This window comes from Drosophila busckii, chromosome 3L, assembly GCF_011750605.1.
Source record: "Drosophila busckii strain San Diego stock center, stock number 13000-0081.31 chromosome 3L, ASM1175060v1, whole genome shotgun sequence".
In the NCBI taxonomy this organism is placed as follows: Eukaryota; Metazoa; Arthropoda; class Insecta; order Diptera; family Drosophilidae; genus Drosophila; species Drosophila busckii.
In genome coordinates this window covers 6548386-6573385 of record NC_046606.1, presented here as the reverse complement: position 1 = coordinate 6573385, position 25000 = coordinate 6548386, and the positions used below count along the sequence as shown (strand labels likewise).

At 37.6% G+C, this 25000-nt stretch overlaps 2 protein-coding genes across 3 annotated transcripts in view; both read right to left on the bottom strand.

Moving 5' to 3' along the window:
- The window catches only part of LOC108600304 (puratrophin-1), a 50742-nt gene that overhangs the window by 19755 nt on the left and 5987 nt on the right, over positions 1-25000 (bottom strand). Inside the window, 7 exon segments of the mRNA XM_017987791.2 lie at positions 1962-1981; positions 1983-2089; positions 2281-2379; positions 6377-7096; positions 8369-8492; positions 19751-19999; positions 20121-20795. Coding sequence (XP_017843280.2) covers positions 1962-1981; positions 1983-2089; positions 2281-2379; positions 6377-7096; positions 8369-8492; positions 19751-19999; positions 20121-20651 — 1850 coding nt within the window. The 5' untranslated portion in view covers positions 20652-20795.
- Positions 3673-4707, bottom strand: LOC108600307. 2 transcript variants are annotated; one of them, XM_017987795.1, is made up of 3 exons: positions 4557-4707; positions 4334-4507; positions 3673-4278 (listed from the first exon to the last, which is right to left on the bottom strand). In XM_017987795.1, exons 1-3 carry the CDS (start codon positions 4629-4631, stop codon positions 3883-3885), a joined length of 645 nt encoding a protein of 214 aa, XP_017843284.1. In that variant the 5' UTR covers positions 4632-4707; the 3' UTR covers positions 3673-3882. The 2 variants fall into 2 exon arrangements, with proteins under 2 accessions (XP_017843284.1, XP_017843285.1); XM_017987796.1 differs by having other exon boundaries at positions 4334-4459.

The window sequence follows — 25000 nt, the reverse complement described above, 5'->3', positions numbered from 1 at the left end:
ATTGCAAATGTTTGTCCAAAGTTTTTTCTACACGATTTGGCCGCATTTTAGCAATTGGCATTGAAAGCAATTAACATGCAGCTGGAAATCAAAACGCAGCCTCAAAAGCCTGCAACGGGAATCATAGACACACACACACACACACACACTCATACATATGTCGATTTAGATTTCACAGATTATGCTGTTAGCTGTTTGAGTTCCAGGAATAGAGTCGCTCTCTTCGCTTGGGCCACGAAAAGTTCACATCATAAATTTAAAGTGTCACGAATCTGTCTGCGCGCTAAAAAAATCATTCATCTCTCATTGTGTGCGCCTGTCTGTCTCTCACGCCATCTCTGCTCCTCCAGCTCTCCAGCTCTTGCTCTAGTCTCTTCCTAGTTAACTAACTCACAAAGGGAAGCCGCACTTTGGTTTTACCCTCAAGCAACTGAGAGAGAGCGAGCGGGACAGAGCGAAAAGTTCTCAACTCAAGATCGATATTCAATATAAGTGACCCACATAGCTGTAGCCGATCAATAAATTCTAGTCTGAACACCAAAGCAAAAGCTAAGCGAATTTTGTTGAGCAAGCAAACTTTAAATATCTCAGCTGCTTGCTTTAATTTAATAGCTCATCAAATTCAAAGCTAATTCAATTTATTTGTTCAGCTGCCATTTTCAATTTCTTTAGATATTTGAAATATAAGCATTAAGTTTGTATCACTTCTTGCTTCAATTTAAAAGCTCATAAAATTATCTGCAGAACTGAATTTAAAATGTTTGCCTAAATCAAATCAAAGCTGCTACTCAACCATTGACAAATTTAATTTTTTAAATATTTGTTACATAAATAAATAAAATTGCTTCAATTTATTTGTTGATAAATCAAATCGCAGCTCCTGCGCTGCCATTTTCAAATTCAATTCTTTACATATTTGAAATATAAATAAAATAAATTGCTGCAATTTAAAATTATCTGCAGCTAATTCAATTTATTTGTAGATAAATCAAATCAGTTGCCATTTTCAAATTCAGTTCTTTAGATAATTGAAATATAAACTTTAAGTTTGTATCACTTCTTGCTTCAATTTAATAGCTGAGTAAAATTATTTGCAGCTAATTCAATTTATTTGTTGCTGTGCCTCCATTTTCAAATTCAATTCTTTAAATATTTGTTAAGTTTGCATTTCTTAGCGTTTTTTCTTTCTTTCATCAAATTGCTCATAAAATGATCTGCAGCTAATTCAATTAATTTGAACTTAATCAAATCAACGTCTAGTCTGCTGTATGCAAATTCACTGCTTTTATTTCTTCTGCTAATTCAATTTATTTTTGGCGCCACTTAATTTGAATACATAAATCAAATCTAAGCGTGTTTTCAACTTTTTGTTGCACAGTGTTATTGACTTATTTTTACAGCAGCGACGACGCTTTTGTTCTATTTATTTTTTTTTGCTTTGCTCTCAGTTCTGAGTTCTCAGCGTTTAGCGCTGCCGAGTGCCGTTCGTTGTAGCTTGGCAAGTTGTTGCATGTTGCATGTTGCCTTTAAGCCCAAAGTGGCAAATTGACTGGCATGCATATATTTGAGGCCAGACAGCCAGACGACTGCCAAGGGAGTAGCAAGAGCATAACATTCTATAAAAGTCTTAAAGGCTTAAGTGCTGCAACTTTGCTGCTGCTTCTTCTTCTTCTTCTGCTGGCTGTTCCCAGCGCCAGTTGCAAGTTGCCAGTTGGTCAGGCATTAACTGCAAAATTTGCATATCAGCTCGTAAATATGGATGGGCTGCATGTCTATGTGTGTGTGTGTGTGTGTGTGTGAGCAGACAAATTGAAATGCTTGAGAACAAACTGAGAACTTTTGAACTGAACCCCCCTCGCAACCCCTTTAAGCATTTGCAGTGCATGTGCCCATTCCCATGCGTTTTTCTTGACATTAAATCGAGCCCGTTGCTGATTGAGGCAATAGCTCCCCTCACTCACCTGCTCCGCTCCGGTATTGTTGCTGTAGTAGAGCAAAAGCGTTGCCAGCTCATAGCAATTGAGACCCGCATCGGCCACCTTAGCCGCCTGCACATGCACAAGTGGGTCGCCTTGGAGGGTGCGTGTGCCTGCAAACGAAACGAGAAAAAAATTGTAATTTTAGCATATGGAAATCAATAGTTGGATTGCTGGTCGCCTTGGGTGGTCCAAGGTGTGAAAATCTCTAATTGAATTGCTAACGAAATGCGCGATTTTCATTTGTGCGTTTCCTCGAGTGAAAGTCTAGAATCAAATTGTTTAAATTGGGAAAGTCTCTTACCGGGCAAATAGACGCCACTGTTCAAAAGTTTCTCGGGCAGCTCGCTTATGGAGTTTGGCGGCAGTAGCTCCGGTTCCGGAACTGGCGATGATATGCTTACTATAAAAAAAAACGATATTTAAATTAATAATTTGTTAGCTATATTTTTTATATGGGTTAATTGCAATTTAAACGCTAGACGCAAAAATCCTTGAACCAGTTTAGCATACACTACAAAGTTGGGTACATTGATTAGTTAGTTTACTATGCCTTACACATTTTAAATTTAACTAACATTTTGCTAATTTACTAACTCAAAGCCGCTGCCAATTGTAAGCGCATTACACATTCGTTCAGTTTTTCTTTTATTTTTTTGCATAATGCAATTTGATTAATTTGGCGACAGCAGCCACTGCAACTAGCGCAGCCTACACTGCGCACAATTGTGGGCGTGGTTCGACTACAAAAAAAACCTGCTGCCCCATAAATTTTCGGACTCGCCACTTTCGCGTGCGACAATTTTTTGCTTTGTGGTTATTGCTGCTGTTATTATAAATACAACACATTGCAGCGTCTGCAGAAATTCTGCGACAGCGCAGTGGACAACTCCATGTTGCAACTGCATTGCGGCCACCTGTTGTTGCTGCCGCCGCTGCGCAAACAATTGTTGGCCAGGTGGAGTTTAAAGCTGCAGCATATGTAATTCAATACGCGAACTACAATTGCCCCCGCACTTGTCGCGCTGATTTATGGCCACTTGCAAATTGCACCCACACGCCCCAAAAATAAGAAAAAAAAATATACGTTTGAGTTCAGGTCGCATTCCCAGCGCACAGTGGTGCAAAGCTAAGGGATTTTGGAATAAAAATAACAATAAAATAACAATAACAAATTTATATCAAACTAACTTAAAGGCAACTGCATTAATTTCGCTTTTCAAACTTTGTTTTATAATAATAAATTTTCTGTCTAATTTTCTGTCTGTGGAAATAGAAAGAGATTGTACAATTTAGAGAATTTTTATATATAGACTATATAAAAAAAATCTGCTTTAAATTATATGCAATGCAAATTGTTTTCAAATGATTCATTGTCAATATTTTGGTGCTTAATGTTTTATTTTGATACATTTAGTGCTCAATTTGTATTTTTTTTAAATTAAAAATTCTATAGATTAGATAAGAAGAAAGTTTAGACTCAGATTGCAGTACTAACTATGCAGAAATAATTAAAATATTTTATCAATAAAAAATAATTAAATTAAAAAGATACATTAATGCAGAAATAATTATAATATTTTATAAAATAATAAAAGACAGCAAGAAAATTCATATGTTTGCTTGCTTAAGTTTTAGTTTGCTTTCGTGGCTTATTTTGCACCACTGTGCCTTGGCTTTTGCTTTGGTTTCTCATTTAATTTTCATATTTTAAGCTTTGACAAATTAAAAGACATTTGCTGTTGTTGTTGTTGTTGTTTGCGAGTTTGTGGTTTAGCCAGACGCCTGGCGGATGCAGTGGGCCGCTGTTGTTAATGGCTAATAGCTTTTGTGGTCGACACGTTGTGGGCGTTTTCCATGGTAAACGTTGCTGCTGCCACAAGAACTCACAACTCAAGGCCTCTATTCATTCAACTTCCAATTCGGAGCGATCAATGGCTTTAATCAACTTCCAATGGTAAACATCATTGACGATAATTAAAGCAAATGCCACCCAATAGCAATTGGAGAATATAAACCAAAACCAAGTGCCAGTGGCGGCATAGAGACAACCACGCTCCACCAAATGCTCGGGCGTTATGTTGTGATTATGATAACAGGACTTGGGTATGGTATTGTTTTCCTTCAAGTCCTCATAGTCGCCAGGGCCGTGTATGCCACAGCAGCCGCGCTGCTCCTCATAATGATGCAAAATCCCATTGCGAAACTCACGGGTGACAACATAAACATCTGTGAATTTTATAACCGACATGCTGCCAGCAAATAACAAAGCCAAGCACAACAAAGTGTTCAAAATAGAAGTCTAAGCAGTTTAGATTAATAACTTGCCACATTTACCTGCTGCTGCCACAACTCACCGCTAGCAGCATGAACTTCAAGCTGCGCACTATAAAAATTATGTCTACCAATAAACTTGGCATAACCGTCGCCTCCAGCCCAATTAGCAATGTAAACAAAGTATTGAAAGCATAATCGTTGCCCAACTGCTTAAGCACGTAGATATATTGAATAAAGACGCCAGCATATAGATACTGAATAGCAAGGGTGAGTGTGAGATTTGTGGCATATTTCGCTGCTTACCACAATGACACAGTTCAGCAAGACGCAGGCCCATTTTAACTGATGCTTGCTATAAGACCATTCAGATTTACACATAACTCAGTTAAGATCTACTATAACAATTGCACCAAAAGCAGCAGCGACTTGTTTATAAATTTCAATGACTATGCAATATAATAGCTTTTCTATTATTTATATATTTTGTAGCTTTGCACATTATATGAATGTTGAAGTTTAAAGCTAAGATCGCTCTAATAACAATTGAAGCAAAGGACGGGCAGGCGACATATGCTAAACTTTCAGCTTTTAAGCTTAAACATTAGTTGAAGTTTAGATCTCTCTACTAACAATTGTAGCAAGCGATTTGTTTATAAATTTTCTCTGACATATTTATTTATATATTTTTTAGCTTGACACATTATTCAATGTTTAAGTTTAAGATCGCTAATAACAATTGAAGCAAGAAGGAAGTGACTTGTTCATATATTTGTCTACCAATAGCTAAACTTTCTTCTTTGCTTCAGACTTTGCTATATATTTATATATTTTTTAACTTTACTCATTATTTAAAGTTGAAATTTAAGATCTCTACTAACAATTGTAGCAAGGAGCAAGCGATTTGTTTATAAATTTCAAACTTTTCTATTAATTGTAAATTTTTAATTCTTCAAAGTTGATGTTTCAAGTTAAGATCTCTGCTAAGAATTGAATAAAGAAAGCAGCTACTTGTTTATAAATTTCGTTGACTATGCTAAGCTTCCAACTCTTAAGATCAAAATTTGCTATTAATTATATATATTTGAGCTTTACTCATTATTTAAAGTTGAAGTTTCATGTTAAGATCTCTTTATAAGCAATTGAAGCTAGACGCAGCGACTTCTTTATTTATTTCCCTAACTTCTCTAATATTTACATATTTTTTAACTTGTCACATTATGCAAAGATAAAGTTAAGATCTCTTATAACAATTGTATCAAGGCAGCAGCGACTTGTTTATAAATTTCTATGACTGCTAAACTTTTCTATTATTTATATTTATTTTATATATATTCGAAGCTCAAGTTTGAGCTGAAGATCTCTCTAAAAACAATTGAAGCAAGCAGGAAGCTATTTGTTTATAATTTACTCTGACACATGCTAAACTATTCCTTTTTAGTCTTAGACATTATTCAAAGTTTAAGTTTAAGCAGCAAGTAGCAGCGACTTGTTTATAAATTAATCATAAATTTCTCTGCTCAACTTTCAACTGTTTCTATCAATGAAATACATCTTAAGCTTGTTGCTACAAATTCTTTTATAATTGTTATAAATATTTGCAGCGCTTTCGTCTGCATTTGCTGCGACGCTTATCGCAGTCCGCATTATTTTTGGCAACACTTTCACTAGAATTGGTGGCACACTTAAGCTTGCCACACTATCTTGTGGCACTATCGCGCAGCATTAATTGAATTAAATGTCTGCAAATTTATGCAAATGCAAATATATCTCAAATTAGCAGCGCTTTAACCCAAAAGAGCTTAAACTTCAAAGTAAAGCAAACCGCGTATAAAAAAAAAAAAAATGAGCTCAGCTGAACGCTTTTGGCTGCGGGGCGTTTAATTGAATATTTTGCGCGCAGTATCGTTGCGGGGCGTGGCACGGGCAGGCCGCATGCCACACTGGCCACAAATTGTGTGGTAAGCAAATAAGTAAACCGAACGCCCAGTAATTGCGAGATAAGCACAAGCAAAATGCAGGCCAAGTGGTCTGCTGGCTGCTGTGGCTGCTGTTGCTGTGGCGTATGCGTGATATTAATGTCATATTACGTATACGTTGATTAGTTATCGCTTTCAACTACTTACCAGTTGCGTCGCCGGCCTCCTCATCGCTGTCAATGTGCGGAAACGAATTGCCAAGACAAAAGAGCGGCAAAGCAGGTGAAGTTGAGCCTCCGACTCCGACGACTCCTCCGCCTCCATTGTTGTTGTTGTTGTTGTTGTTATTCAAGTGACCCATGAGCTCGTCGCTGCTGCTGCTGCTGCTTGCATTGCTATTGCCCGACGAGGTGGAGTTCATGCTGTCCTGTCGATTGGTCAAACGCCGCAGCATGTAACGGTTGTTAAACAGTTTGTTTTTGGTAATTAAATCGCTGCGCCTCAGCGCGCACTTTGGCGAGCCAATGTTGCTGCCACTTCCATTTGTGTTGTTGCTGCTGTTGCTGTTGTTGTTTGCTTCGTCGAGCTGATCGTCGCCCAGGTGGCCCAATGGCATCTGCAGTTCGTTTAGCGACACGCGCTCAATGCTACGCTCAACGCTCACGAGCAGATTCTGCAGCAGCTGCGGCAACTCGCCAATGCCATCGACGACGCCCTGCTCCAGCTCTTGGCTCTCGGTATGTTGGCCCAAGCTGTTGCTGCTGCTCATTGTTGCCGACATCTCCAACTGTAGCGGACTCAGTGGCTGTGGGCCTAAATGCTTGCTATCGATATCGATAATTCGACTTTCGTTTTGTCCTGCGCTTCCCGCCTGCGTGGAGCGCCAAACAACATAAAGTTGCGGTGTAGCCGTCGCTTCGTCTGTTGCTGCAAGCAGAGAAATTGAGTTTAGTATAAAAAATATAATAATAGATAGAAATATAATTAACTTTAAAATAATCAGAGCTATGATAAGAGATAAATATTGATGCTTGCAATTAATCAATTTAAAATATTTAAAAATTAAAGCGAATAATTGAGAACTGATTGTTACACTTTGGAACTTTTTAGTGCAAATTAAACTTCTGAATTATTTGCTAAGCAATTTGAATTAATTATTAATTAGCATCTTATGTAGTTAAGTATGCGAAGCTTAAAAACTTATAAGATATGAGCTATGCGCTATGAAAAGAATAAATTCTTGTAATAAATCAATTTTAAATATTTTAAAAATTAAATTAGATAAATGATAAGTAATATACAAATTCAAATTATTTTTAAACAAGCTTTATAGTATAAAAAATGTAAATTAATTATTAAAATTGTTTATTTGAGGCAAGTGTTGAATTTAATTTTAATTTTGTGATGAAGAAATGAAAAAATTATTTATTTAATAGATTTTTTCAAACTATAAAAGTTACAGTCACTGTATACAATTTCAATCAAATAAATAATTACTAAAATAAAAAACTGAAACTTTCCCTATATAAAAATTCAAATTATTTGTAAACACGCTTTGTAATATAAAAAATGTAAATTAATTATTAACATTATTTATTTGAGGCAAGTGTTGAATTTAATTTTGTTTGAAGAAATAAAAAAATTATTTATTTAATAGATTTCATTTGTCAAACTATACAGTCAATTTCAATCAAATAAATAATTACTAAAATAAAAAAACTGAAGGTCAAAGTTAAGCTATTTATTGCTTCATAATTTAGGCAAATTAAATTTGATGCATGCAGCATTTAATTCTTTAGCTGCTTAGTTTTTAGCATATTAAACTTTAAGCATAAATTTTACAAGTCGCAACTTTAAGCATTAATTTATTCATTTCAAATATGTGTCAATGCTAATGCTGACAGCCAGAACTAACGATGCGCGTTAAGAGCATTTGGAAGCTAAAATGATCACAAACTAATAAAAAACAGATGTACAGCTAATTTGCTGACTCGACGTCGTTCGCTAATGTGAAGTTAACTTACTCTATTAAGTGCTTATCTTAAAGCCTGAGCTTGAGCGCACTTTAATTATGAAATTTATGGCACATGGACATGGGATGCGCACGCTTAATGATAGAGCGGGGCATAGACAGACAGACATAAGTGCTGATCAAGTCTCGGCGGCGGCGGCGGCGGCAAGTTACGCCGACCCACTTACCCAATTTGACACAGAGATAGAGTTCGGCTGGCTGAAGTGCGTGTGCGAGCTCAGAGTCGCTTAGCTGCAGCACCAGCGCTCCATTGGATGTAGCCAGCGGCCAGCCCGCATGCCATAACCAGGACTGCAAAGATAGAGAGCAGAGAAATAATAAGATTGCCTGTTGTGCCTGGATTGAGTAACGAAATCATTTGCAAATTTTTATTATTATAACGATTACATGCAGCTCTCCCCACCCCTCTCCCCGCCATAGCCAACAAGCAACAACTCGTAATCTATCTGCAGCAGTGAAATTATGTAGACAACAACACCCGCAAGTGTTAAGCTGGCAAAGGAAACTGAAAACCAAACCGAAAAAAATATCGTTTAGACTGAAAAGCGCATTAAAAATGGGCCCAGGCTGTCAGACTCCGAAATCCCCCCTAGCCTACCTCGCATTGAATGTGTGTGTGTCTGTCTGTCCGTCTGTTTGACTGTAAGCCTATCAGATGGCGAGTGTGGCTGGTCGAGCGGTCTCTGGACTGGCCTGGCCGCCTGGTTTAGTTCAACGGAGCTGAGTGGCGACTAGAGATGCAAAATTATAGATAAATCATGCAAGTCAAACTTTAGCAATTTTTGCTAATTTTTGGTTATTACCCACAGCGTTTGCGGGCAATGCGCGCGCTGTAAAAAATACCAAAAATGACTACACGAACCAACAAAATGTGTAAGGCAAAAAGTTGTAACAATGCAACGAAGTTGAAATACGCTTTAGACAAATTGCAATAAATATAGAAGAATCATAGAATGAGTTTAAAAGAAGATTTGACTTATTGAAAGCAACGAAATAAGATTAGGATTATCAAATCTTTAAGGAGAATTTGATACTTTTATTTAACAGCAAGGATTTTGGATCAACAATAGGGAAGCACCAAGGTTTTTCTATAAGTAATCCTCCCTCAATCTATAATCAATATATATAGTCTACAAAAATGATAGCCCTCGCTTAGTTTAGATAAAAATCTAGATTCTTCTCTACGAGGTTACCCTATTAAGATCTATAGTTTAGGCTAAACCCTTAACAAAACCTTTTAAAAAACACACAGACTGCGGCACAAAGTGCATTAAACTGCGCTAACTGCAGAGGAGAAAAATAATAAAAAAAAAAACCAAGCAAAAAACGCAAAAGATTTCACCCCTACGGGAATGTGAAATCGAACTTGCAACTCAAGCTCGTAATACTCATGGGACCTATTGGTCAATGGCGGCGGCATTTGCGGCATTTGGTGAGTTCGACTATGATCCTTGCTCGCTATTAATTGTTATGAGGCGAAAATACTTTCTGTTATTTTTTTTTTGCTTTTTACACTTTGCATTGTTGTTAATTTGCCAGCCTTGCAGTTGTGGAAAATGGTCAAAAACGTTCAAAAAAAAAAAATGCACACACACCAAAAAGAAAAAAAATTAAAGGTGCGCTCACATTTGGCTTGATTTATAGCGCCTTTTGACTCAACACAAAAGCTCTTGATATTTTATAGGTTGTTTTTAGTTGCTGTTGTTGTTGCCACCAGACCTCACACAAGCAGCAAAAAACACAAACCAAACAGCGCACACATAAATCAATTGTTGTGCGTTGCAAGCGGCGTTGCGAGTGAGGGGGGGAGGGAGGGGGGTAGGCAGGCAGGTTTTCAATGCCCATTCAAACAGAAAATGATCAATTTTGTCATTTGATCAAAGCCGCAGAAAACAACGATCGCAACGCATCGTTTACAATCGATTGAACAAAATGATCATCGCACCGCTTCGAAACCACACACAAACTACAACAACAACAACTAAAATCACAACAACGACAACAACAACTTCCTCTCGTTGCTCTATGTCGCCACATGCTAAAATGTGAAGCGAGGCAACAACATTTTCTGCTTGATTAAACGCCAATTCCAATTCAAAATCGACCTCTCTCTAGCTTTGGCATCGCTTGGATCCTCAGTATATATTTTTTGGAGTAGGTTCTAAATCATTCAGTTCGCTTCGATTTCATCGTCATTGACCCAAATGCTCGGCGTCGTTCGGACGCCGTCATTGTCATCGTTGCCTGCACCTCTCCGCTCCGCTCCCTCTCTGCTGGTTCTTCAAATTCTTCAATTTGTTCTTTAGGTGATTACGTTTTTACTTTTTTTTTTTTGCTACAATTTTTGCCCAATTTGGTGCTCAAAGTCAAGTTAGCGTTTGGCATTCTTCAATGCTCTAAGCTGTGGGCACTTGGCTTGGGCTGGAAGCTTCAAATGAAAGTAAAATTTATATTTTAAAGCGTATGCTCTAGTCGAACTAAAGATCGAGGTTTGAATACAAATTTAAGCAACAACAAACATTAACAAATAAAAGTTGGTTTAGCTTATTTTGATTCAATTCGAAGAATTGTATAATAGACGAAATATAAATGAGCATTAAATAAATGCCAAATTTATTTAAAGTGTATGCACTATTCGAGCTTCATTTGCTGCTAAACGCACTTTTGTTTATTGGCAGAAAGACAAAGTTTGAACTAAGCTCTAAAAAGAAACGTATAAATGGTTTATTTTATTTCGATTCTATTGCAAGAATTGTAGCTCAATAAACTGAGCTTCAAATAAATGCCAAATTTATTTAAAGTGTATGCACTATTCGAGCTTCATTTGGAAGAATTACATAAAGTTTGAAAATTGAACTAGTAAACCTTTAAAATTCTAAAAAGAATTTTAAAAGTAAAATTGTTTTATTTTATTTTTCATTCAATTGTAGCTCAATGAACAGTTGCCAAATTTATTTAAAGTGTATGCGCTATTCGATCTTTACTACACGCACTCTGCTTTTGTTTATTTTTCTTAATTTTTTGCGCAAGTTTTCGTTTTCAATTTGTAGCGGCGACAAATTTCCGTTCCATTGTCGGCGGCATCTCTGAGCTTTGCTACCCTCTTGGCTTGAGCTCATAAATCTGTAGGATTTGTCGGAATCCTTGCCACAAAAAACAACAAAAGCAAACGTAACGATCTGACACATGCTCGTATATCAAGCGAAGTTTGTTGCGTTTGTTTTTGTTGCGTCATTCCCACGCCTTTGATGTTGAAAACTAAATTACAGTTCACAAAAATAAATAAGCAAAGAGTTCTCATTAGAATAAAGTTGAGTCGAAAGCGGAGTTGATGAACTGAAATATGGCGCAGCAGCTGCTGCTGGAAATGTTTACAGGGTAGCGAGTCATACAAGACATTAGCATATATGCAGATATATATTCAAATACAAATATATATTCAAACTTTGCTGCAGTGTGGCGCCCCAGCCTATGGGCAATTATTCAATGCGGGTGTCGTCGCACTCGGAACGGCACAGGGACAACGACGACGACGACGACGACGGCGACGTCGCTGACTTTGCCTTTGGGGCAGGCAGACCACACACAAAAAATTACGCATGCAACACGCACGCAGGCGTTTTTGCCTATATACAAATGCATTTGGTTTTGGCGTTGCGTTTTCTACATAAATTATTAAATTTAAATGCAGCAACAAAAAACAAGTAAAGCCAACTGAAGTCCCAACATTTTTTTCTAAGCATTGGAAATTTCTTGTGCGTTGCTTTTATTTTTGGGGGCGCGTTTTTTTACCAGCTGTACATTAATTAATATGTTTGCGGCTAAAAAACAACAACAATGTTTAAGGCAAGGGCCACACCTGGTCAAAAGCGCCGCCAGCACAGCAATTTTAATTACACATACGCCGCATAGGCCAAGCCGCCGCCATGAGAAAAACAATTCCACAGAAGGCCGTTATTTTTTTTTGGATTTTAGCGAATCAATTTATTGCGGACCTGAGCACAATATGCGGCATGACTAATGTGGCAAACACTTTAAAAAATGTGATGAAATTGTGAAGTTGGCGCAGCTATTTTTAGTAACTATTTACTTTATTTAGTAACTTAATAACTATAAATATAGATTTAATTTTAGCTTGGCATAATTATTTGAATTTTTAGCATTTCATGCGAAATTCCAATTGCATTGCTTGATTTATTATTGTTGTTGTTGTTGTTTGTGTGCAGAATATCTTTGAACTTTTGCACAAACAAAAGCGAGCAGCAGAATTTATGGTCGAGGCAACGTCACATTTCCGCTTCATCTACCAGAACGACCATCAACAAAAGAGCGAGAGAGAGATAGAGAGAGAGAACCACACCTACAAATTGTTTGTTAAAGCGAGAGCAGGCGGCAGACACATTTTGCTATATTTGCAAATATTTTTGCATGCAACAGAAGTTGAGAGCGAGATAGCAATAGGAGTAGCACTGCGTGACTAAAATAGATCAGGTCTAGGCTGTCATGCCGCGTTGCATGGTCGGAATGTGGCAGTCTGAAGTAACAGGAAGTGCCCGTCGATTGGGTGTTGAATTATTATAGTTCAGCATATATCTGCTAAACATATATAGCTATAGCATTAAGCACTTGACTTGCCTGTCAGCTTAAGATAACAATGCGTACAACTTCAAAGCAACAAAGTGTTGCATGTGGCATGCGGCAGCGGCTGTTACATCAGCGCAGCGGCATAAGGACAATTACGTTAGCCCGAGCAGCAGCAATTGGCAACTAACTGCATAAACCGGCTACGTACAGCAGCGGCCTAAAACAGATTCTACTTGGGAATGGGGGCTATCAACCACTTTCAGTTCAACAGCTGATCATGAACTTCATCAAAAAGCAACACACACACACACACACTCACAAACAATTGAAAACGAGTTTTTATAGCCTCATGGCATAATAACCAGCAACAAAACAACGTTACGTTTGAACTTCGTCTTCAACTTGCAACTTGCAGCGGCGCGGCGACTCTAATTCTGTCTCGTCGTCGCTCGACGTCGCTTTGTGTGTGTAATTGAAAAAGTTGCTAGCCACATCAATTCCAAAAACGATCGTAAACTTGTTAATGCATTCAACGTAGCTGTGGCCATTAAAAATACAAAACTTCTTCCTTCAACTGTTAGAACTGTTAGAAGGGATTTTCCAACATTTTCGATTTTCTTCGCTTGTTTGCGTTCGCTGCTGCTTCCAATAAGGAAGTAAAAATTCAATATTGAAACGAGTAGTTGAGATTGCTGCGGAGTTCTTGGAACTTCTCTAAGCCGCAACCACGAAATGTAATGTAATTGTTTTTGCTTTTTGGCGTTTTCATTGAGCGTTACGCTCTTCAAACCTTTAAGCCTGCCCCTGCCATAAGGACGTGGGGACACAACAACGACAACGACAACGACAGCAAATCGAAATCAACTTTTATGCACGTAAAATTTTAATGAGCACAGCACGAAGTCAATTTCAATGCTAATCCGCCGGCCAAAAGCCACGCAAACATACAAAACCAACAACAAGCGAAACAGCGAAACAGACGCCGGACTTTTGGCCAGCAGCAGCAGCAGCAGCTGGGACCACCAACAACAATTGTGTGTTTGGTTGGTTCATTGGCTGACTGCATTTGTCTAGTGGTTGGTGGTTGCCACATGTGCCCTTAAGCCACAAATCACGAAGGTGGCGCAGATCTGACAATTTCTACTGCGCGTCGACCGCAGCCCAAGGCAAGGTGTCGTCAAAAATTACACTAAGCAACAAAAGTGAGACAAAGTTTAAGGTGCTATAGAAATTTAAGCGCAAAAAACTTATCAAAGCTACACAAAGTTAATTTAAGTTCTAAGTAACAATTTAAATAAAAATATTTCTGAAAAACTCTGCAACTTAAAGCAGCTTTAATTTAAATTTAAAAGTTAAGCAGAAACTGCTACAGAACTGCTAGCCCAATAATTCTTCAAAGCTCATTGAACCGCAGCTTATCGCTAAGTTAGAAAAGCTTTTGTTTCACTAATAAAATTGACTATTTTAATAAAACAATTTTTGGTAGCGTAAACATATTTTTTTTTTTAATTTGCATAGCCCAATAAATCAAATCGAAACTAAGTCAACGAATCTATAAGTTTAACAAGCTGTTGAGCAATAAAAAACTATTAAATAAAATAAAATAATTCAATAAAATCAATAAAACAATGAAATATTGTGCAACTGTAAAAAGTTATAGCAAATTTACTAGCAACTAATTTAATTTAATTTATTAATTCAAACATCAAATTGTCAACTTCAATAAAACAGTTGAAATATTCAATAAAATTAAATAATTAAATGAAATCAATAAATAATTTATGAAATATTGTGCAACTTAAGATTAAAGATTAAGCTCTGCCGCTCTTTTCTTTAATTTGCACACTAAAGTTGCCATAGCTATAAACTGCGATCTCAGCTATTGAACTCTTGTTTTGAATTGCTTGTTGTCTAGTGTAAAATGAGTTACGCTTGAACTTGACAAATGCAGAAATGACGTGACGTCAAAATACAAAAGCTTTGAAAATCGCAGCCCTGAGCTCGGAGCTGGGCGCGTAATTTATTATTGAACCGTTTATTAGAGCGTGTCTTTGTTCGTGGTCTGGACACACAACAATTGTCGCCAGTTAGTCAGTCAGTCAATTGCACAAGAGAGCTCGAGTTCGAGTTCGAGTTGCCAAACTTATAACAAACGATTTGTTTACTTGCAGCGATTCTCACAGTGCCTTTGTCTACCTGTTGGCATTGCAGGAAGCATTCACCTTAGCAGCGCTGGCGACTCCAGACAGACAGACAGACAGCTAGAGAGAGGCGGCGCGGCGGGACAGACACTGCTGAACAGGTGGACACACAGACAATGATGATAATGACATAAAAACAAAGTAAAACAAACAGCAGACAACAGCAACGACGACGATGAACAAGTGGACAGGCACAAGGAAGACAACAAGCAACTTGGACGTGGTGAACGCCTCAACTCTGCTGAGCAAGCGAAGCGTATCCCAAGCTAAAACCAAAGCTCATCATAGCCTGCGGCTTTTGTGTGTGTGTCTTGGGTTAATTACTAAGCAAGTCACACGCGCTTGAATAATTCAAGGCTAACTCAAATGCAATTCTGAGGCACAAACAGTTGCAATATCTATTGCCAGTCAGTCAGGCAGCTGCACAACTTGCCACACACTCATGTGTGTTGTATAAAAAGCGCCGCGCATTAACAACTGAGCAGCAACTTGGGCCTAAACATGGGTAATCTAAGCTGTCTGCAATAGCAAAGGGAAGCAATTTGAGTTGGCAGCAGCTGCAGCGGGGGGGGCTATGACTAAGTATCTTATAATGAAGTGGCAAACTATGTGAGAGCTGCAACAAAAATGAACGGGAAATATTTACTTTAGCTAGTAATTGATATGCAAAGACAATGAAAAGAGAGAGAGAGAGAGAGCGCAGCAAGACGGAACTGCAATTTATGCAATTTGGCTAAAAAGAATTTCAAAGCTGTGCAGCTTGCTATGCAAATTGTGTTGCAATTTGGCTAAAAAGAAGTACAGCCAATGCTTAAGTAACTTTCTTACGTTAGTTAAATGCAAATTATAATGTAATGTAACTTTCTTTTAGACTAAATTTTAGCAAATTTAACTACAAGAATTTCAAAACTTATATTTATATAACGTGGGAAGTTCAACTAAAACAAACAAAACGCTTAAAAGCAAAACTAAACAACATAATTCATAAGTCAAGTCACATACGAAAAATACAAACAGCATTGCCATGTCCTGTACCAACAACTTCCTCTACGTTTGCGTTACGAAAAGAAAACTAATTCGACGTGTGATTGTCATGACTCTTTATAGCCAATTCAGCGTCTGAGTGTGCGAGTGAGAGCGCGCATGAGTTAACACGTGTCCACTCATATAAATGTGCATGCATTTTTACAAGTTATTTTATGCAAGCCATAAATATGCACTTTACACTTTGCGCATTTCTTTCTGGCTAAGCAAACTGCACACAGCCCCAAACTCTAAAACAAACAGCGCATAGAGATCGAGGCTCTTAGTTAGAGCAACAAACTGACTGCGCAGCCTCGCGTCGACTCAACTCGAGTCTCGAGTCTCGAGTGCTGTTGCCTGCATACAAATTATGTACAAACATGTTTTCAGAAATGTTCAATTCATTATCGCTAACAAATGCCGATCATGTTGTGTGTTCAACAGTTCATAGCACTTTTCCAGCCACACACACACACGAAAATTATTGCCCATCTCGCACTACAATTGGCATTAGCTTTGGCCAGACCCAGAGCTCTGTGCGTCTGTTTGCTCTCAAACTCGGTAGCTCAGTCGTAATTGCTGTACGTCTAAGTGATATGCCATGTACCCAACCCGCCTGCATTATACGTTTTTTTTTTTTTGTGCTTAGCTTGGCCTAATAAGTTCAACAAAAGGCTCTAGCTCCCCCCACTATACAGAACTTCGGTACACTCATGCACTTAATACACAATTTCCGCTCACAATTTAAGGCATTCAGACCTGATGAAGAGTTGCGACGACCCCTGCGCTGCTCACAAAAGCGAATTGAATTACAGCGAACGTGCTTCATTCATATAAAAAATACAAAATAAATGAAAATAAAGTAAGAGTGTTATTCTAGCATCAGTGTGTGTGTGTGTGTTCTTATATAAACAAATAGCCTGCGCAGCTGCAACTGCTGGAACTCTAACTGGAACCGCATTGTTTATAAATTCAATTGTAGATCAGCTAACTTTAAGCTAAATAAATTCTGCATAATGTAAACTAGCAATTTATATAAAAAATTGTTTATAAGACTACTTAAACAATAATTGAAATAAACCTTTAACAACAAAATAATAAATTATATTCAGCAGCAGCTTTTTAGTTATTTGATAAATAGTTTATAAATTTGTTGAGTCTAAAAAATATTTATGAGCATTATTAGCAACACAACTAAAATTAATAAATTTAAATTTGATTTTATGCTTAATTCTTTTCACAAACTTTTTAACAAGTTTATTAATTCTTTTATATTTAAAAGCTCTAAGCACACACAATTAAAATTAATTTGTCAACAATTCAGCAGCAATTACTTTAAACAAATTTTCAGCTTTAAGTATTCGTTTAATAAAATTAAATTTGTTAACAATTTAGACACAACTCTATATTTTTAAGAATCTAGTCTACAAAAACTACTCAAAATTCTAGTTAAAAGCTTTAGAAATTAATGAAAGTTCGACACAAATTCATTTATAATTATATAAATAATTCTAGCGAATTAGCTCGGCTTATAATGAATTTTTAAATAGCAGCGCATAGAATTTTAAAATTCATATTCCCAGTAACTTGGCGTGCGTGGCATAATAAATAAATTTTCTCGCAGCACAAATTAAATTTCCCAAATTTCCACAGACAAAGGCAACTGCTTTATAAGCAAAGAACAAAGCAAAGCAAAGCAAAGTAAATGAATGAAGAAGAAAAAACAAAGAATCTGAAAAGAGTTACGTTATGCACTAAAGTCAAACAGACAGACACACAGACACTTAAAGTCAAGAAATTAAAAGCCAATTAACATGCAAGAGCCGCAGCAGCAGCCCCAGCAAGCGGCAGCTGCAACATTGTTGCATGCCCCCCAACGCTTTGCTCAAATCAGCTGCAAATGTGCGTAGTAATTTTTGCTGATTGATTCAAATAAGAAAAAATTATAATGAAAAAAAAAAAACAGACGCACTGAACTGAACTGAACTGAGTAGAGGAGAGAGGCTGTGTTGTTGTTGTTGATTATATTATATGTATGTAGGTCATGTTGAGCAGCACTTTAGTGACTCCCACAGATATAGGCAACATGTGTACGATTTTTACGGCCACACTGCGTATGCGTAACGCATGAAAATTATTATAAATTACGTCTCGTTGTGTCTGCTGATAACCCAAAAAATACATCAAGAACTCACTAATAGTATTTTGTAATAGACAAGATTTGGTTTCAATCAGTCACGCTGCCATTTGAATGTTTTTGAAAGCAAACTGCCCACATATAGCAACTAAGACAAGACATGATAATGTCATTGAATATTTCAAAAAAAAAAGCCTATTTACCTTGCATTTTGTACTTAAACAATAATAAGCAAGTGAAGGTTCTAAGACGCGTGGGTCGAAGGACGAGGCTGGCAACCTTATTGGGCTTCCGCACTTAAATAAACATTTTAGTTGTTATAAATGAATTGTCTATGCAAAAAAGTTCATGGACGCTTGCACACTTGAACTTCAATTGCAATTTTTTTGTAGTTTGTATAAAATTATTACCTTTTGACTATAAAAACAAATAATATTATTCAATTTGTTTGATTTATGCGTCTATAAAGCGTAAGCTGCTGCGTTTTCTTCTTCTTTTTAACTATTTAAGGCACACTTTTGTTTTTTTTTTTATAGGCACTTGGGTTGCTGACTTTTTTTATTATTATTATGCTGGGCTATAAATTATATTTTCTCTTAAGGCAGCAGCACTTCAGTTATGTTTGTTTTATATTATGCACAGATGTTTTCTTTGTGTGGGCGTGGCACTGCACTTGTTTATATATATATATTCTATAGCTGTTGTTGTTGTTATTTATTTTTGCACATTTCTTGTAGCGTTTACGTTTGGCGTTGCACGTTGCACGTCTTCGTGGCCTTTGGCTGGCTTCGCAACTAAACTACCGCTTACAAGACTGCGCGCCGCGAATTCAAATCTCAAACTGACTTGAAAACTTTTCAAATTGAATAATCAAACTGCATGTTAACTGGCTCAACACACTGTGCGCGTTACAACTTAACAGCGCCAAAGAGCGCGACAACAACCGGTTGCCGCGCTCTCTTAGCAGCAAACGTTGCTCTCTTTGCTTGCAATTTGCTACAGCTGCAGCGCTCATATTTAAATTTGAAGTTTGAGCTGCTTAAGAGCGCGCGTTAAGCTTAAACCAAGCGCGCAGTGCAAAGAGCGTGTGGCGTCAAACATGTTCGTTTCGAACTTGTTCGCTTGCAGCCGCGCTGTTAGACTAACAGCTGTTAGCGTTTACAGCTGTTGTCACAATATTGAGGTAGGATTAGCTTTTAGCTTGTTAGCGCTTGTTTAGGGCCCCACAATAAATGCCAATAAACAACTATTTGTTTATAATTAAAGCGCATAATTAAGTGTTTATAAAAAAGAAAGCGCGCAACGCTGCTTAGGTCGAATGTCAAATGTTATAAATTAACAGAAAAATAATTTTGAACACTTGCTAAGCTGCATTTATAAATTCTGGCAAGAAATTAACATAAATAGCTACAGCTGCTGCAATTCAACAACAATTTCCATACTGCGCTCTCGCTCAGCTTCGCTTAAATTGCAGTCAGCGCTAATTTGCTGCTTGCAGCTAAAGCTAAAACAGTCTAAAGCAATCTGAGCAATGTAAGCGGGCGCAGCAAGGATTAATTCTATTCTTATGTTTTGTTTTATTTGTGTGTGTTTGGGCCACTTACCTCGCCAATTTGATGAGTGGCGCGCAGCGTTGCCGCAATTTGTGCAAATTTGCATAGGAAACGCTGCTCGAAGCTGCGCAGGCAGCCCTCGAATTGCTGCTGGAGCAGCTCACGTGCCTGGCGCATTAAAATCGCACGCGTGCGTGCCCAGTAGACGGGATAAATGTGCGACAGATGGCTGTCAATCAGTTCAGCCAGCTGGATATCCACTGAGATGTTTATATGCGTTGCTGCTGCTGCCACGAATTGCTGCAAGAATTGGACAAACAACAGTTTTATAGCTGCTGCCATATGCAGACAAAACAAAAAAAAAAAAACTTACCACAGCGTTTGCTGCTGCTGCTTCTTCTTCTTCGCTGCTGCTGTCGTCATCGTCGCTGCTGCTGCTGAACTCCTGTGGCGCAGCTGGCGCTCGTCGCAAGCTCAACTCAAGCGGCATGCAGTCAGTATAAGCGCTGGGCGAATCTCTGCTATAGAGACTAGAGTTGTCCTCATCCTCCTCTAGCTCGATTTGCGTCACATGCGCTTCGAGCTTGTTGCCTGTTGTGGGTGCTGCTGTTGCTGTCGTTGTCTTAGCAACTGTTGCTGTTGTGTTTGGTCTGCTCTGCTGACCCGTTAGGCGTTGCTTGCATTTCTTTAAATAGCTGCGTACTCGCAATTTGCTGCGACTTAACATTGCTGCGCCTTTGGTTGTTGTTGTTGTTGTTGCTGTTGTGCATTGACAGCAACCATAATTAGCAGCATTTGGCTTAACCCCAGACTCTAGCTGCTCCTCCTCTTCCTCTGCTAGCTCCTCCCTTGCCATGGGCGCTATTTGTTGTTCCACGCTCATGTTTTGTTGCTCGTTGTTGTCGTTGTCCAAACCTTCCATGTCTATGGCCACTGCCAGCGGCGCCGACATCGTCGCATTCTGTGCATCGACATCGATTTGTGTGTCATTCAGCACCAAGATCTCGCTTAAATGGCCCTGATCCACTAATTCAGCTCCTGGGTCGTTGCCAGTCGCTGCTGTCGTTGTCTCTGTCACTGTTGCTGCCGTGTCTGCCTGTAAAATAAGAACAAACAACAACGAAATTAGACACGTGTGCAGCGCCCAAATAAATTAGTTTGGTAGTCAAAGGGTTAAGGCCAGAAAAAAAAACATTTTCTAGGCAAATTGCAGCAAATTCTTTTAGTTTATATTTTACTACAATTTATGCTGTGCTAAATTTTAGTTTATCATTGGTTTATCTATATAGAGTAGCTGTCAGCACATTGCATGCCACAAATGGGGGCACAATTAAAAAAAGCAAAAACCCCCTTCGGGGTGGAAAACCTACATACAAGTTGCTTGTGCATGTTAAAAGTTAAATGCAGTGCAGCAGAAAATCAATTGGGAGCAGCATTGATCCACTGGAGACACAAAAGCAGGGGCGTGGTCAAACAGCAAAGTGTGCAGAAAGGGGGGGCGCATGACAATCAAAACGTCAAATGTTAGAGCAAACAGCAAATGTTGCTGCTGTTGCTGTTGTTGCTGCTGCTGTTGTTGTTGTTGTCATAGGTCAAGTGTAGTAGAATTCACTTTCTTTCGCACACATTGCGCACAAATTTGCAGTGAAAGTGCGCACATGCCGCCTTGGCTACTTCTACTTATTGTTGTTGTTGTTGTTGTTGTTGCTGTTGCTGCTGCTGCTTTTGACCATAACACATAACAATGCCACAAGAAATGCTTTAAACTTTAAACTGACAATGTGACACTTTTTTCGGGCCCAAACGTAGCGCTTACCATATAAGCTAACAAAAAAAAAAAACACACACACACACACCAACGAAACGCCCACAACAATTGTCAGCAATTGGTGGCGTTGCTTGTTGTCGGCTCCGTTTTGTGCTGCTTACTGAACTTACACACAAGCAATGTCCTTAGAGCAGCAGCGTTGGTGGGGGGGCACAATCAAGTCCTAGCCGGCTCTAGCCGCTAGCTTGCTTTAGCGTCTGCCGCTAGATGTCGCCCCAGCGCAATTCAGACAGCGCATGCGCCAACAACAACAACAACAACAACAACAACAAATTGTAGTGCGCGTCATGCAGTTGAAATTGAAGTTGCCACAAATTTGCTGTTGGCTGTTTTTCGCGGCTACTTTGATGTAAGCGGCCAAAAATAAATACCAATAAATATATCAAAAATATAAGCAAAGGCCCAAGCATTGAGGAGTAGGATTATTGGATTATTACTGGAATATACCCTGTAAGCACTTTGACAGTTAAAACTCAATTGTTAATAAAAAATTGCAAATTTAGCTAATTATAATTAACTATAGGCGAAAGCTTATTTGCTTAACAAATATTTGTTTACAACTTTTCGACAATTTGAACAATTATTTATATCAATTTTGACTCTATTTAGCAATTGTTAAAGCAAAAATTTTACTACAATTTATTTGCTCAATTATTTTTTACAACAACAACACCAACAATTTTTCAACAATTCTTTTTGCAATTTTTTTACCTTCAACAACATTTTTGCTTCACTCTTTTTTACAACAACAACAACAACATTTCAACAACTTATTGCAAATATTGAATTTATGTAAATATTTAATTCATATGTTTTAGCAAAAATCTTCTTCAACTTTTTTGCTGCCATATTTGTTTACAACAACAACTTTTCAACAATTCTTTTTACCTTTTCTACTCTCTAGACTTTTGCACCTTGCTCTCTTTTTCGTTTTTCTGATTACCAACTTTCCACAATTATTAACTGCATATAGGGTATTAACTATATACATTTGTTGATTTGCAATTTTTTGTTTGTTGTTTTTCGTGTGCCAGTTTTTCACTTTTGAGTAGTGAGATTCCAAAGCTGCCCAGTGGCCATTGCCATGGCCATGGCACGCACACGCTGCAGCCACAGCCAAAGCCGAAGCTGTCCAATTTACTGCCCGGACGCAGCTCATCAATTAATTACCCACAGTTGTGGCGCCTGGAGCGCGTAACGTAGCGAATGAGACTCGAGATGCATGTGCGTGTCTCTCGATCTCTCGTCTTGGTTTGGTTTGGTTTGAGTTGAGTTGGGCTAGTGGGTCGCGTATTGAAATTATTATGGAAAAGGAAATCGAAAAATGTTGCACTAGTTGACTTGGACAGGCCATTAAAGGAAGGTCGCTCCGAAGTGCGCCCCGCGCAGACCTTGAGGCGTTTGGAATTGGATTTAGATTTGTAGTTGTTGTTGTTGTCCAATTTTAAGCGTTAGCTTCTCACGCGTCTTCAGTTACAGTTTGACCCACTTAGACGCACAAAATCAAAACCCGAGAGACGCCAAAACTAAACAAGCTTGGAAATTAATTTTTATGCATCTTTTGTCACATTTGTGTTAATCAAAACATTATGACTGCGTTTTCTTTTTATTAATTGGACAAACCGAAACAGTCCAACAGCCTCCCCCCCCTGCCACCCGCTTAACCCACCCCGAGGGGCATGGCTAAAAGCTTAACCCGAAAAATAAAATAAAAAATAAATAACCAAAAAACACGAGACACCTGCGATTCAACAAATGAAAAATAGATTAAAAAATTTGGAGAAAAGACAAGTTTTTGGACCCAAACATTTGGAAGTTTAGATGCTCTATAAATTGGGAAATGTTGCAAGTTGATAAACAGTTAATCCAAATAACATTTTATAATAAAATTTGAAAAATTTCTAAATTATTTTTGCTATAGTTACGTATAATATTAAATAACTGTTATACCCTTAGCTTAGAGCAATTAAGAGCTCAATGGAAAAAAGGCAACTAAAATTTATTGCGTGTGATTTTGATAGTGAAAAAGACAAGCGAAATACACAAATTATTGCGTCAGTAACTAATTTGTTAGCTGCAGCTTAGGGGACAACACAAAAGGTGATAGCTAAGGGGTAGGGGCGAGAGGGGAGGGGATAAAACGTGGCTTCAGCGCTTGTTGCGTTGGCGGTGCAAATTGCAATTGCGTCCGCGACACAAATGCAGTTGGACACGCTGACCAAAGACGTCGACACATTTATGCGTGTGTGTGCGTCAGGGTGTGTGTGTGTGTGTGTGTGTTGTGTGGTGTGGTGCGTGGGCGGCAACTGCAACTGCTCCCGCTTCCAAATTAAGTGACAGCCAGTAAAAGAAATTGAAAATTACTTGACTCCGAGTGCGTGTCGTTAATGGGTTAAAGCTAACCTCTGCCCCCGCTCAATGAAAGCGAATTGAATGTGGTGGCGATGGTTTTGTGGTTTGTGGTTATGGCACCACCACCAACGAGAGTCGACGGAGGAGGTGAGAAAACCATTTGCATGCCAAGCAGATAATAAATGCGCGTTATATTCAAAGTGACAAGTGGAGTTAAGTGTAAACCGTAGTTTGAGTTGGGACTATGCATAACAAAGTGTACAAAATTGTGTGTGTGATGAATTTAACAAAATACCATATATATATAATATAGTAAAAGAGCTGGGAACAAATACGCTGCATATAGTAGAGAGGCATTCTTCTTATACTCAAAGTATAAATTGCTACAAAGTAATGGAGAAATTTCTGCTAATGTATCAAACTAAAATAAAATTTTTAATTGCTCAATTATTTGCTTTAATAAAATTGATGAAGATTAAAGGAAGTTTATAAAATATAATGATGTAGATATGTAGAGTTCTTCTTCACTTAAAAATTACTGCAGAGTAATTGAGCAACTACTTATAATATTTATATTGATTAAACTAAATTCATTTTGCAATTATTAAAATATTTCTTATAACACATCAACTAATGATAAATTTATTACCTATAACAACATTGATAAATATTAAAAATAAGTCTATAAAAATTTATGACAAAATAAAAAGTATATTGCTTATTTTTCGCTTTGCTTTTAAATTACATCGACTTTAATTTTCAAATATTTTTGAAGCTCTATATATGATAAATTAAAGAAATAGAAAATATTGCTAGACCTATAAAAATTAATAAATTTAATAAATAAATAAAAAAATATTTTTCTTATTTTTCGCATTGCTATTAAATTACAGCGCTTTAATTTTAAAATATTTTTGAAGCTCTATATATGATAAAGTAAACAGCTGCGCATATTGAAAGACATGCCAAAATTATAAACTCATGCTGAATATATGTAATAAAATAAATAAATAAATGATTTCCTTTAATAAAATCTATGTCTGCTGCTGATAAAAACAGATTTTCCTTATTTTTCGTTTGCTTATTAATTTTTAGCGGCTTTAATTTTGAAGCTCTACCCA

Coding starts and splice junctions, on each gene's coding strand:
- LOC108600307 (XM_017987795.1), bottom strand. CDS start 4,631: ATGTGTAAATCTGAATGGTCTTATAGCAAGCATCAGTTAAAATGGGCC. Junction 4,508..4,556: donor TGCTGAACTGTGTCATTGTG/GTAAGCAGCGAA, acceptor CTTGCTATTCAG/TATCTATATGCTGGCGTCTT. Junction 4,279..4,333: donor TGAAGTTCATGCTGCTAGCG/GTGAGTTGTGGC, acceptor TAAACTGCTTAG/ACTTCTATTTTGAACACTTT.